This window comes from Panthera pardus, unplaced genomic scaffold, assembly GCF_024362965.1.
Source record: "Panthera pardus isolate Hobbes unplaced genomic scaffold, ASM2436296v1 HiC_scaffold_15, whole genome shotgun sequence".
Lineage (NCBI taxonomy): Eukaryota > Metazoa > Chordata > Mammalia > Carnivora > Felidae > Panthera > Panthera pardus.
The window spans coordinates 20,495,145-20,508,900 of NW_026526710.1; the positions used below are offsets into that span (position 1 = coordinate 20,495,145).

Here is a 13,756-nt window from a genome sequence, read left to right on the forward strand (position 1 = left end):
TCCACACCAGGCACTCTTTCTAGACTCTGGGATCCAGCGTAGCACAAGACAAGTGCATCCAGGGGTGGCATCCTGGCTGATCCTCTCTCTCCTGCTCGTGCCCCTGAGAAAACTTGCCAATGATTCCCATCACACAGTAAAATCCAAACTCATCTCGGCCCACAAGCCCCTGCTCTGCTGGCTTTGCCAAACTCATCTTGCACCACACTCCCTTCGCTGGCCTCCTGCCAGGCTCTCAAATGCACCATCCCAGCCCTTTGCATGTGCTGTTCCTTCTGCCTGGAACATTTCCCACACCCCTCACTATCCCATTCAACCTCACTGACTCCTGTTCCTCATTTGGATCTCCATCTGAGGGCCACCTCCTCAGGGAAGGCTTCCCTGACCTCTAACCTCAGTCAGGAGTCCCAGAACCATGTTCATTTCCTTTCTGGACTGTCAGCTCAGTTTGCAAACATTCCCTCTGTTCTGGGTGATTATGTGAGAAGGTCTGCCCAGCTCATGAAACTGGGAGCCACGTGCACGCAGGAATGGGATGTGCTTTTGTCCAACATGGCATCCTTGGCATTTGACATGGTACCTAACACATGATGGGGGCACAGTAAATATTAGATAAATGAACGGATATCTCAATAGATGTATGGAGTGGTAGATGAATAGATGGAAGGGTGGATGGATAGGTAGATGGGTGATGAACGGGTAAGTGGGTGGAGGGAGGGATGGATGGATGGATAGAGGGACAGGTGAGTGGCTGGGTAGGTGCGTGGACAGATGGGTGGGTAGATGGGTGGATGGGTAGATGGGTGGATAAAATGAGGATAGGTGGATGGGTGATGAATGGGTAAGTGGGTGGAGAGATGGATGGATGGATGGACGGATGGATGGATGGATGGAGGGATGGAGGGATGGATAGGTGAGTGGCTGGCTGGATGGGTGGGTGGATGGATGGATGGATTGATGGATGGATGGATGGATGGATGAATGGATAGATGGATGGATGGATGGATGGATGGATGGAGGGATGGATAGGTGAGTGGCTGGATGGATGGGTGGATGGATGCATCAATGAGTGGGTAAATGGGTGGGTGGGTGGGTGGGTGGATGGATGGATGGATGGATTTTTAGATGGATGGATGGATGGATTGATGGATGGCTGGATGGATGGATGCATGGATGGATGAGTGGCTGGATGGATGGGTGGATGATGGATGGATGGGTGGATGGATGGATGGATGGATGGAGGGATGGAGGGATGGATAGGTGAGTAGCTGGATGGATGGGTAAATAGGTGGGTGGATGGTAGATGGGTGGATAAAAATTGGGGATAAGTGGATGAGTGGACCAATGAACAGAAGAATGGTGGATGGATGAATATTTTGATGGATATATAAAAAGGGCATGCAGGTGGGTGAATGTGTAGATAGGTGTATAAATAAGTCAAAACTTTTCTTGGTGGAGATGTCTTCCAATAATGCACGCCCATCTAAGGGTGACATCCTCCTCTATCAGGACCCCACAAAATTTCACAATCCCTATTTATCCTTGTGGCATTTACCCCTCCAAGGTCCTCAGACCAGAGAGGAGGGGCCCAACCACATCCCCCTGGCAATATCTCCCGCCTCCCCGGCCCAAGGCCACCAAGCCTCCTTCTACTTTCCGTCGCTACCTGAGCAATGAGGTCCTTGTGCTTCTGCATGAGGTCGTTCAGGTCGTCCTGGTCCTCATCGAGGCGCTTCAGCAGGTCAGCCCTCTCAAACTGCAGCCGGGATAGCTGCTCATCCACCTGGCGGGAGGCAGGACAGTGGTGGGGTGGAGGTAGAAGGGTGGGTGGGAGGACGACAGCAGGGGCCCGATGAGGAGCAAAGTGCGGGGGCTCGCCTGTGCGTGCATCAGAGGAGTGACCGTCTACCTGAGAGGCTGGCCGTGGGGGTGTCAGTGACAGCTCTGGGTGTGTGTGCTTGCATGTGCATGTGTAACAGGGCAGCCTGTGTCTATGTGGACGGACGTGTGTCCATGTAAGCCCACACGGGATTACATGTTATGTCCATTTTAAATGTGCCTGGGACACACGTGTGAGTGCAAATCCCTGTAATCTCCGCGAGAACCAGGACTTTGTTCTGTTCACAGAGACATCCCCAGCACTCGGCCTGCATACAGCAGGTGCTCTATAAATAGATAATTGGGCAGATGGATAAAATTAGATGCATATTTTACCTATGAGGGCATTTATTTTGTGTGTGTGTCTGGCAATTTTGTAGGTGAGTGTGTACATTCGTGTGTGTGTGTGTGTGTGCATGTGAATGTTTGTGGTAAGTTCCCCTTAAAGGGTCCAACAGGGATCTGGAGACAAGCTTTTGCCTATAAATCTGTGGCTATACCTAAACTTCGGGATTTTAGATGCGGAGTAAAAACTTAAGTCAACCTTGTACACCCAGACAGGGATTTAGAAATGTGCACCCAATTTCCACCCATATATTAGATTCATAATATATGTTCATTTCCCCATTCAGTGGTGAGCACATAGTAGGCTCCTAATAGATGGCTGGGAACCTTAGAGGAGTGAGCCTAAGAGGGCCCATGAGGGATGCCCTTGTCTCCATGTGTAAGAATGAATATGCAGTAACCCAACCGTAATGCCCAAGTCCCCTGTTATGGTGGTGAGCACACAGTAGGGCTACAACAGGTGCCTGGGACCACTCACGTGGTGAGCACACTATGGGCACACCACAGACAGTTTTGTTCCCAGTCAGGGTACTGAGCAAACAGTAGGCTCACAATGAATGCATCCCCACAGTGCCGAGCACACAGTAGGTCTACAAGTTTCCTTGACTACCTTCGGGGAGATGAACACATAGCTGATCCTCACATATGCCCTTATAGCTTTCTAGTGCTCAGCTCATAATAGGCTGCCTGCACTCTCAGCGTGTTGACCCAGCAAGTGTGCAATCAGTGCCCTCGGCCCCTCTTGTGGTGCTGAGTACACAGGGGTCCCATGCTGGTTCTCAGAGCCCTATGCTGGCCCCAGGTCCCCGCAACTCTAGGAAGGGGCAGGTACCAGGCTCTTATTCCGGGTCATGTTCTCCAGCTCGCTGTGCATACTCTCCAGGTCCGCCGTCAGCGCCTTCTGGGTCTTCAAAGCGTCCTCACACTTGGCTTCACTCTGCTCCAGCTGCACCAGGCAGGGGAATGAGAAGGGAAGGGGAGGGGAGGGGAAGGGAAGGGAACAGAGGAGAGGGGAGGGGAGGGCAGGGCAGGGCAGGGCAGGGCAGGGAAGGGAAGAGAATGGGAGGGAAGGGAAGGGAACAGAGGAGAAGGGAGGGGAGGGGAGGGCAGGGCAGGGCAGGGCAGGGAAGGGAAGGGAAGGGAAGAGAATGGGAGGGAAGGGAAGGGAACAGAGGAGAGGGGAGGGGAGGGCAGGGCAGGGAAGGGAAGGGAAGGGAAGAGAATGGGAGGGAAGGGAAGAGAATGGGAGGGAAGGGAAGGGAACAGAGGAGAAGGGAGGAGAGGGGAGGGGAGGGCAGGGCAGGGCAGGGCAGGGAACGGAAGGGAAGGGAAGAGAAGAGAATGGGAGGGAAGGGAAGGGAACAGAGGAGAGGGGAGGGGAGGGCAGGGCAGGGCAGGGAAGGGAAGGGAAGGGAAGGGAAGAGAATGGGAGGGAAGGGAAGGGAACAGAGGAGAGGGGAGGGGAGGGCAGGGCAGGAAAGGGAAGGGAAGGGAAGAGAATGGGAGGGAAGGGAAGAGAATGGGAGGGAAGGGAAGGGAACAGAGGAGAAGGGAGGAGAGGGGAGGGGAGGGCAGGGCAGGGCAGGGCAGGGAACGGAAGGGAAGGGAAGAGAAGAGAATGGGAGGGAAGGGAAGGGAACAGAGGAGAGGGGAGGGGAGGGCAGGGCAGGGCAGGGAAGGGAAGGGAAGGGAAGGGAAGGGAAGAGAATGGGAGGGAAGGGAAGGGAACAGAGGAGAGGGGAGGGGAGGGGAGGGCAGGGCAGGGCAGGGAAGGGAAGGGAAGGGAAGGGAAGAGAATGGGAGGGAAGGGAAGGGAACAGAGGAGAGGGGAGGGGAGGGCAGGGCAGGGCAGGGAAGGGAAGGGAAGGGAAGAGAATGGGAGGGAAGGGAAGGGAACAGAGGAGAGGGGAGGGGAGGGCAGGGCAGGGCAGGGCAGGGAAGAGAATGGGAGGGAAGGGAAGGGAACAGAGGAGAGGGGAGGGGAGGGGAGGGGAGGGCAGGGCAGGGCAGGGCAGGGAAGGGAAGGGAAGAGAATGGGAGGGAAGGGAAGGGAAGAGCCTCATGATGCCGCCTCCTTGAATGTCCTTCCCCTCCAGCCCAGCCCAGCCCCTCCCAAGTGGCGGAATAATTTACAAACGATCCTCTCCTCCCGTCTGTCTTCACAGCTATTCATCAACCCACAATGAGGGGAGGAGAACGTGTTTGCATCTGAGATGGCCAGGCTCTGAGATACTCAAAATTGAACGGGCACTGTCCCATGAAATCAGGCTAGCCCGCTTCAGTGCCAGTAGCTGGTCCCCAGCTCTGCTCAACAAATATTTGCCGACACCCACTTAGTGCAGGCAGAGAGCAGTCAGCCTGGGCCCTTCCCACCCGCTGTGGGGAAGACAGGCAGGGACAGCCTCCCTGAGGAGCACAGGAAGAAAGCCATGGAGACACTGGGAACACAGGATGAAACCAGGGAAGGCCTTCTGGAGGAGGTGCTCAAAAGTCAGTGGGAACTTGCCAAGGAGATGTTTCTTAACCAGGTTTCAGAATTGTAAAGCCCCTCTAAATGGTATGCAACATATTTGCCATGTAAGCATTTTTCCTGGGTTCTTGAAGGTTAAGAGCCACTGACCTAAACAAAGTTTCTCTTTCTCACCCTTTTCTGTCTCATCTGATGTTCACCCACCGGCACACAGTAGGCCTCTTATCTTAGCAAAGTGGGGCCATCAAAATAGGTACAACTATCTTCCATGGCCCCAGAAGACAGACTTTCCCTGTTGGAGAAAACCACATCTGGGCACAAACCCTAAGTCCATTCTGCACCTGTCAGTTTCCCCTTGATTTCCGAACCCTAGAATCTCTGAGCAGAAAACACCCTTAGAGATCGCCCGAGGAAAACACTCAAGGCTCAGAGAGGGACAGTGCCTTGCCTGAGGTCACACAGCTGCAAGGAGTGAAGACGCCACTCGTTATTGCCCAGACTCGCAGATTTTCTCACTGCCAAGCCACGGTCCCTCCAAAACAGTTAACAATATTAAGGTGCGTGCTCACAAGACAGAACAGAAAAGCAAGCTGGAGTCCTCGTGAAATGACATGCACACGATCTCTGATCCCCAAGGCCACCGAGTAAGTGAAGGCGCCCCATTGATCTGTAAAAGGAAAACAGCTGAGCCAAGGTGGAGGCCACCCCAGGACAACTGGCCAAGAGCCCGTCCGGGATCATTTTTATCTCCTTCCCAACTGGGCAGAGAATATCTTCCTCAGGATATCCGGAGCTCAGCCCAGATGTTAGAATGATGCTAATGGCAATGGAAGGCGGGGGACAGTGGAGGTCACCAGTGATGCGCACATCTCCGGTCAAGTGCTCCGGGAAAGGTGCTACTCTCATTTTTGCTTGTAATCCTCATCTGTGAGGTGTGCACGGCTGTTAACCCATTATACACGTGGGGAAATCGAGGCCCTGAGATTTCTCACACTGGCACCTCTAGTTCTAGCCCCACCCCACTGCCGGCAGCCACCATCCACAAAACTCCCATTTTCCAAGACCCCAAGAACAATGTATTCCTGCAGTGGGCTCGGTGGGGGACAGCCCGTTTCCCTGGGTGGGACAGCTGAGGCGCATGGAGTGTGATGTGGAGGCATTGTTAGAGCATCATCGACAGAGGAGGTGACATGTCAGGCACCGTCTTATCTTCCCGCAGGAGGCTCCAGGGGCCTCTGGGCAAGGCACGGAGGTGGCAGGGCAAGGCCAGGCCCTGGTTCTCGCAGAAGTCGGAGGCCTCACTAAGGAGAAGCATTTAAGCTAAGACCTGAAAGATGCAGCCATGTACATATCTAAGAAGAAGAGTGCCCTGAGTGGAGGAAGTAGCTGGTGCAAAGGTCCTGAGGCAGGAACAAGAACAAAAGCGGAAGCGGTGCTGAGGGACAGAAAGGGAGCCAGTGTGGCTGGACAGCTGTACGGGGAGGAGGGGATATGGTGCTGAAGTGGCAGATGCGGGGGGGAGAGGCACATTGGTGAAGCTAGTGAGCCGACCTCAGTCGGTAGGGAAACCGCTGGTGGAGCAGGAGGAGGAGGGTGGCATGATCTACCCCTGGCTGCTGTGGGCAGGATGGGCTTTAGTGGACACGACTGGAAGGAGGGCAGCCGATGAGGACACACCGTGGTATGTGCAAAGAAGAAAAGGTCTGGGCGGGCAGGAGCTGGTAGGCCGTCCTGGGAGATGACGTCAGATAACTAACAGTGGAAGGGAGGGAGGAATCACACAGGGCCCTGTCTCCAGGCCAAGTTGCGTGGCCCGGGGCCAAGAGGCGAGCGACAGCCACTGTCAGGAACAAAACAGTGTAGTTCCAAAGACAAGGACAGCAGTTCCCGACCTGGGCTGAGGGTTTTGGCAGCACGGTACCCTGGCCCTCAGAGCCTCCCCGGACGGAGACGGGCATGGCTATTGGGGTTATTCTTAGCTCCTGCTGGGTTTGGGATAGGATCATCTTGGCCCTGATGGGTTTTGGCATGAACAGCTGCACCTGTCACCGTTGTCTGGGGACCATTTCCAGGGCGCTGTGCTTTCTCCGTCTTGCTTCAGAAAAGCCCGTAAGAGCTCTTGGGAGCAGGGGTACCTCCATTAGGACTGGCTGATATATGAGGACACCGACGCTCACAGAGCGGAGAGGCCTTGCCCAGCGGTCACGCAGCCGGTCAGCGGAGAAGCCTGGTGCGTCCGACTCCAGAGTCCAAGCTCTTCATTGCTGGGCTCCACCGCCCCTCATGAAAAGACACTGTCTGGAAAGTCTGGACCGCGCGGGGAGGGCGGATTAAGAGAAAGAGAAAGCTCGGTTGCAGAGTGAATGGCTGACCCAGTGGCTTGGTGTTCCAATGGGAGCCCCCCGGGCAGTGTCACGACGGCCTGGACCAGGCCGGGGGCTGGATCAGTCAGAGACAGTGGAACAGAACTCGGGGGTTGAATCCCTGCGGTCGGTGGGACCGAGGAAACACGCATCATCCCCAGAGCCTCCCGGAGATAAACACGTTCATCCCCGAGGGACGAGGAACGAAACCAACACTTACGGGCGCTTGCGAAGTGCCAGCTCCCACCACGTGTGGGGGTCAGAGCTTGGGCATAGAGCCAGGTCTGGAGGATGGGCCTCTCTCACTTGGTCACGTGACCTCGTGCCTCAGTTTCCTCACCTGTAAACTGGGCAGAGCCGTATCACTACGGAGTCCTGCGTAGTGAGTGAGTGAGACCCTGGGAGTGCTTAGCACCATGTCTGGCAGCGAGAAAACCCTAAAATAGTAATGGCAGTTGTCACTCCTGTTTGCCCCTTTCATTCCCTTTAACGGCCTAAGAAAGGTTGTTGTTTTTTTTTTAAATTTATTTATTTTGAGAGAGAGTGCGTGCACGCACAAGCAGGGGAGGGGCAGAGAAAGAGAGAGGGAGAGAGAGAACCCCAAGCAGGCTCCGCACTGTCAGCGCAGAGCCTGAAATGGGGCTCGATCCCACAAACCGTGAGATCATGACCTGAGCCGAAATCAAGGGTTGGATGCGTAACTGACTGAGCCAGCCGGGTGCCCCGAAATGGGTGTTTTTAACCCTGTTTTGGAGGCAAGGAGAATGACAGAAAGAATGTCAGGTTCCTGCCACCAGGGTGAGGCAGGGCCTCGGCTCCCACCATCGCAGGGAGGAACTTCAGGCTTCCTGGCAGACCAGGGAGGGAGGAGGGAGGGGGCCCACCCGAGGCACACAAGCCAGTAGGATCTGGAGGGGCAAAACCAGAAGCCGCCCGCCAGCCCGAGGCCCCCACTGGGCAGGCTCCGGGCTGCCGCTGACAAGCCATCTAAATGCCGAGCTTTAAAAATGTCAATTTATTACACTTTAGGGAGCGGGAAGAAATACAGGGCCATCTCGGGCTGATTTTCCATTATGGATGACCCGGCGTAAGAATAACTCACCGCACGTTATTTCCATATGGGGGCTGTTTGAGTGACGTTTTTATGAAGTTGGGTGGCAAGTCATGCTGGGGCTGAGATCAGACCTTCCGGGGGAGTGACACAGCCCAACGCTGCTTGGAAAACGCCCTCCCTTCCCGGGAGGCACTCCGGGAGGAGCAGTCAGAGAGCAGAAGGGAGTTGGGCAGCCAGGACTCCCCTCAGGAAGGGTTATGGGGGTCCACTCTCCTGTCCTCGTAGCCAGTGTAAGCACTGAGGATCCCAGGGGGCAGGGGACACCTCACACCTTTCGGCTCTGCGTCACCATCCTTCTGCATGGACGAGCCCTCTGGGGCGGTTCCCTGCCAGACCTCCAAGATGCAGGGCGGAGAGGGTTCGGGGGACAATCCTCTCTCTCCAGACCTGTCTTGGGGCTGGGCCCCCAACACGCTCCCAGCGAGACAACTGACTTGATTTTCGTACACGTTCATGTTTTCTTTTCTCCTCCAAATCTAGTTTTTCGTAAAACCCACACGACAGTACTGAAGATATGTATATGGAACAAAGCACCCAACGCCTTCCATGACTGGAAGCTTCTCTTCCTCCTGCACACGGTGTCATTCAATCGGGCACCCTTCCCCGGAATCTGCTCGAATTCAGAAAGGTGGGCGTCCAGGCGGGTGTCATTTCCGCCCCGGCCCCTTGACCTAGGAGTCTTCTCTATGCTATAGCTACAGGTGGGAACGTGCTTCCTGACCTTGTGCATGAACTAAGGGCTTCCTAGCTTTGTTCTGGTGAGGTCCTGACTCTCCAGGGATTATGGGAGAGCCCTGAAGGTCCTTGAAGCCTGGTGCTCTCCTGGGCAAGAGGAAATGACAGATCAAAGCACTGCATGAATCTGGACAAGGGATGTCATGGACGTTGGTTATGACCAACTCTTACTCTGTGCCAGGCACTGCTCTGAGCACTTTTCACCAAAAGACGGGGCTGGCAGTGCGTTCTCCCAATATGGCTTCTCACCCACCACGAGGTGGGATGTTCATCGTTACCACAGCATTGCCTGGTGGTTAAGAGCACACCCAATGGTCATGCAGAACCGGGGTCCAATCCCAAATTTCTATCTATGAGCCTACGACCTTCAGCAAGTGACTTAGCCCCTCTGAGCTTTCATTTTCCCATTCACAAAATGGGGGAAATAATGGTCCGTATTTTCATTGAGCAGGACTGCTGAGTACAGTTGTATTCGTTGTGCACTGCACAAGCCTAGGGGCTGCCATGCACATGGATTATGAAGATGAGCTCTTACCCTGTGCTCAGGGCACTGCTCTGAGCACTTTTACTGTATGAACTCATTTATCCTTCACAATGACACTCTGAAGTAGGGTCAATAACCATTCTTGTTGTTACAGTCGAGGAAACTTAGGATAGAGAGGTCAAGGACTTACTGAAGGTCTCACAACTGCTAAGTGGCAGACCTGGAATATGACACCCACTCTGAGCCATTGCACTGCATTCCTCCAGTAACAGTGGTGCCCATGACGGATGTTTTACAGGGGAAATTCTGCGATGCGTCTGCACAGCATTTAATCTACCTTCTTTTTAAAAAAATTTTTTTCTTAATGTTTATTTTTGAGACAGAGACAGAGCATGAGCGGAGGAGGGGCAGAGAGAGAAGGAGACACAGAACTGGAAGCAGGCTCCAGGCTCCGAGCTGTCAGCACAGAGCCCGACGCGGGGCTCAAACTTGCAAACTGAGAGATCGTGACCTGAGCCGAAATCGGATGCTTAACCGACCGAGCCACCCAGGTGCCCCAATCTCCCTTCTTTTGATAGCGGCACCCCATCTCCCCTGCAAAAAAAAAAAAAAAAAAAATACCCATCCCCAGATGTCCAAGTGTATCTGATAGAGCTGACCCTCCCCTAGCAAGCTCTGAGAAGGGCATGTGACTCCGCCCAGCCAATCAGAACACCACTTCCTGTTCACCAGCGTGCTTAGCTGTGGGGTAAGAGCCTAGAAGACACCGGGATTTTGGGGGGACTATAGGAACGAAGTTGGTTCTTTGTGATGCAGGATGTGAGGTCGGAGTGTCTGGCAGTCCTTCCCAGCAGGAAAGAAGAGACGGCCTGAGAATATAAAGTGACATCAAAGGTGCTGAGGCAGGAAACACATTCGCAATGACGTGGTTGGAGAATCTAGGTCCGGCCAAGCCGGAAGGCGCTGTCAGCCACAGAGTCAACACTCAGAGCCGCTGGTGGCAGGGGCGCCTGGGTGACTCCGTCCGTTAAGCGTCCGACTCTTGATTTTGGCTCAGGTCATGATCTCCCGGTTTGTGAGTTCGAGCTCCACATCGGGCTCTGCAGCTGTTAGCTCAGCGCCCGCTTGGGATCCTCTCTCTTCCTCTCTCTCTCTCTCTCTCTCTGCCCCTCCCCTTCTCTTTCTCTCTCTCTCAAAATAAATAAAATAAACATTAAAAAAATTAAAAAAAAAACCAAACCTTTGGTGATAGTGTTTGCTGACTGATCTGCTAAAAGTGTTGGACCAAAGTAGCTCGATCCAAACCTTGGGATAGGATAACAATCATTCGTTGTCTGCCTATTCTGTGTACAGATCCCTCCTCACAGGGGGATAAATATCCCCCCTTCCTGATTGTTCAGTGGGAAAAAGACGAGGGAATGAGATTTCTCCAACACCGACTCTACTAGGCACCTTGGGGGCCCTCGATGCTCATTACCACCACAGCCCACAACTGCCCTGCGAGGCAGGCCTCAGCCCACAAATGGGGAAACGGTAACCCCGGGCAGGGGAAGTGACTCGTCCGGGATCAGATCCGAGCCAATGGGACTCCAAGCCCCTGCTCTTCCTGGGCCACCACACAGCCCACGCTGCAAGGAGCCTTTCCCTGCTGCTGACTTCATCTGCGGAGTGCTGTCTGCAACATCTCCCTCCTCCCCTCCCTGCACTCCCTGGGAGGGCGATTGAGATTCCCATCACATATACATCAACTACAACCCGATGAATAGCATATTACTTGCCTATGCAAAGCCATCTGCCGGCTTTAAATACCTGGCGAAAATGTTTGCTTTGGACTTATTAAGCCACGAGATGAGTGGGCCAGACATATGGAATGAGGCGGGGAGAGGGGAAAATGCTGATGTTTTGGCAGAGCTGTTAGAACTTGGATTTCTGGGTCTGGCCGAGCAACTCGCAGGATTTAAGAATCCTGCGTCGCAAATGCCACGGGCAAGCGTTCTAAGACACGGTGACTCTGGCGGGCTGATCTCGACACATCCCAGGCCTTGACATCCCGTCAGGGCGCTCGGAAGAATTAACCTTCAGTAGGAAGGCTTTCCCCCGAAGGGAATTAGCGGCATCTCAAACTATAGACAGCCCTGATATCGAACAAATTTATTAAATGCAAACATATTAAAAATGTCAGGCCAGGTCCACCAATGGTCTATCCGGCTCAGAAGTCTGATGACTGTGGCCCCAAGGGGAAACTTCCTAAGACCATCTGGTGGTTACTCTCTGTGTCCTTGGTCAAACGACTTGAGCATATATTAAACGTTCCATCGTCTTGCTTACCCTGTGCATCATTATTTATTGATGCATCGAAATGCTTTCTGGTTTCCATCCTCCTCAGAGTAAAAATAATCATTGTTAGTAGTGGACTAATCATAACCAGTCTCTGAATGCTTACCATGAATATGTTATTTGCAACACGTAATAACTCTTTGAAGTAGCGACTTTCACCACCATTGTATAGATGAAGAAACTGAGGCTCAGAGAGGTTAGTTAACTTGTCAAGATCACACAGCTTGTAAGTGGTGAATGGGGCCAGGACCGGGCCTGAATTTTAAACCCACAGCCTTTTCTTGTAAGCCCTGTGGCCTGGGCTTCCCCCCTGCTGAGTAAAACAGACCTCCTTTCACTTGTTTGGAGTCTATTTCTTTGAGGGTTTGAGAGTCCTTCCTCGGTAACAGAAGGTAACGACACTTACGGCAGTGAGCATCTCATAACACATATAATGGTCGAATCACTAGGTTGTACGCCTGAAGCTAATATAATATTGTATGCCAACTATCCTTCAGTAAAAATTAAAATGAAAAAAAAGGGTCCTTCCTAATTTTGCATTATAGGATCTAAGGACTGCTCAGGTACTATATGATTAAACAGACTTTACGAATTTCCTTCTTGCCTTCACCTCTGGTTGCAGTGGCTTTCGCGTACCCTGATGTTCTCCAAAAAAAAGAAAACCTTGGAAAAGCAGGATAAGGTACACATAAAACGCCTCCCCTGCCCCCATCCTATCATGCCCTCATTTTTATTATATTTTCAGCACCCCATTGTCCCAGCACCCCATTGCTCCCCTAAATAGTGTTATTGTCTGAGTACCTCCCTGTGTTCCCACTAGATAATGGGCTCCTGGAGGCCACCTGGGGCTCGCTCCCCTCTGGGTCCCCACACGGTAGGGGCTGCACGCACATGCGCTGAGGGAGCCAAGGAAAGAGGTCAGCTCAGTGCATCACTAACCTGTCCCGGTCCGGGGAGGGGCGGGGCTGCCCGCGTCTGCAGCCCACTGGCCCTGCTGCCTGAGCCAGCCCTGAACACCCCCTCGGGAAGCCACCTGCTGCCTGGCCGCTCCCAGCTCCTCCCGAGCACAGGTGTCTGACCCAGACACCGGCCGGAGTCCAGACAGCCAGCTCCACACAAAGGACGAGGGGCAGGCTGTGTGGGCAGGACCCTCCCCTGCAGGAGGAAATGTCCTGCGTAGAGAGTGACCACAGACGTGTCCAGCCAACCTCCAGGGCTGGATCCTGAGTCCAGGCTAGAGACCCGGGTAGAGGGTGGTGGGCTTCCGGCCATCCTGCACCACCGCGCTCACTTAGCCAGAACATTCGGCTAACCAGAACACCCTCTGCTGGACCAAGTCGTTTTAAATTTGGATTCCAAGATACCTAAGATTGACCAGTTGGGTTACCTGGCAATGAAGAGCTTCTGTTCGTAAAATGGCAAAGCTAAGAGAATGCAGCAGTATGCCCCGAGTTTGTCTGCAAAGTGGGAGACACTATTCGCAATATACATTACGAGCGAAGAGTTTTACATCCAGCATATCTCACAAATCACTAAGAAAAAGAGCCAGTAGTTTGAAAGAGGCACGTGCGGCTTGAACAGGGCAGAAGTAGCCATGCAAATGGTCCATCTACTTCAACAAGGTGACCCACCTCGTTACTCCTCGGGGAAATGCAAAACAGACCCACGGAACACCTCCTCCCTCAGAACGGCTAGGATGTGAATAACTCACAAAAGCAGGTGGTGACCACAGGGGACACCGGTGGGACTGTCGTATCCGGCTGGCCGGAGTAAACGTGTCTACGGACACTCGGGAGAACGATTTGGCTACATCGACCGCAGTTAAAGAAACAGGTGTACTGTGACCCAGAGATTCTACATTTTTAGGTCTACACCCTACAGAGATGCACACACACACCCGCCTGCCTCCTGAATAAAATAACACGGGGGAAAAATGCCCACAGAGGCTGTATTCTTAATCATCAAAATCTGGATGCAACCTACATGCCCATCAACAACACAATGGCTAGATTGTGATATAGTCTCAGAAA

General features: G+C 53.4%; 1 protein-coding gene across 3 annotated transcripts in view; it reads right to left on the minus strand.

The window, feature by feature from the left end:
* Positions 1 to 13,756, minus strand: part of MYO18B (myosin XVIIIB) — a 258,324-nt gene that overhangs the window by 77,414 nt on the left and 167,154 nt on the right. For all 3 annotated transcript variants that reach the window (XM_053902225.1, XM_053902226.1, XM_053902227.1), the window contains 2 exons: positions 3,056 to 3,169; positions 1,667 to 1,783 (listed from right to left, as the gene is read on the minus strand). In XM_053902225.1, coding sequence (XP_053758200.1) covers positions 1,667 to 1,783; positions 3,056 to 3,169 — 231 coding nt within the window. The remainder of the gene's footprint in view (positions 1 to 1,666; positions 1,784 to 3,055; positions 3,170 to 13,756) is intronic.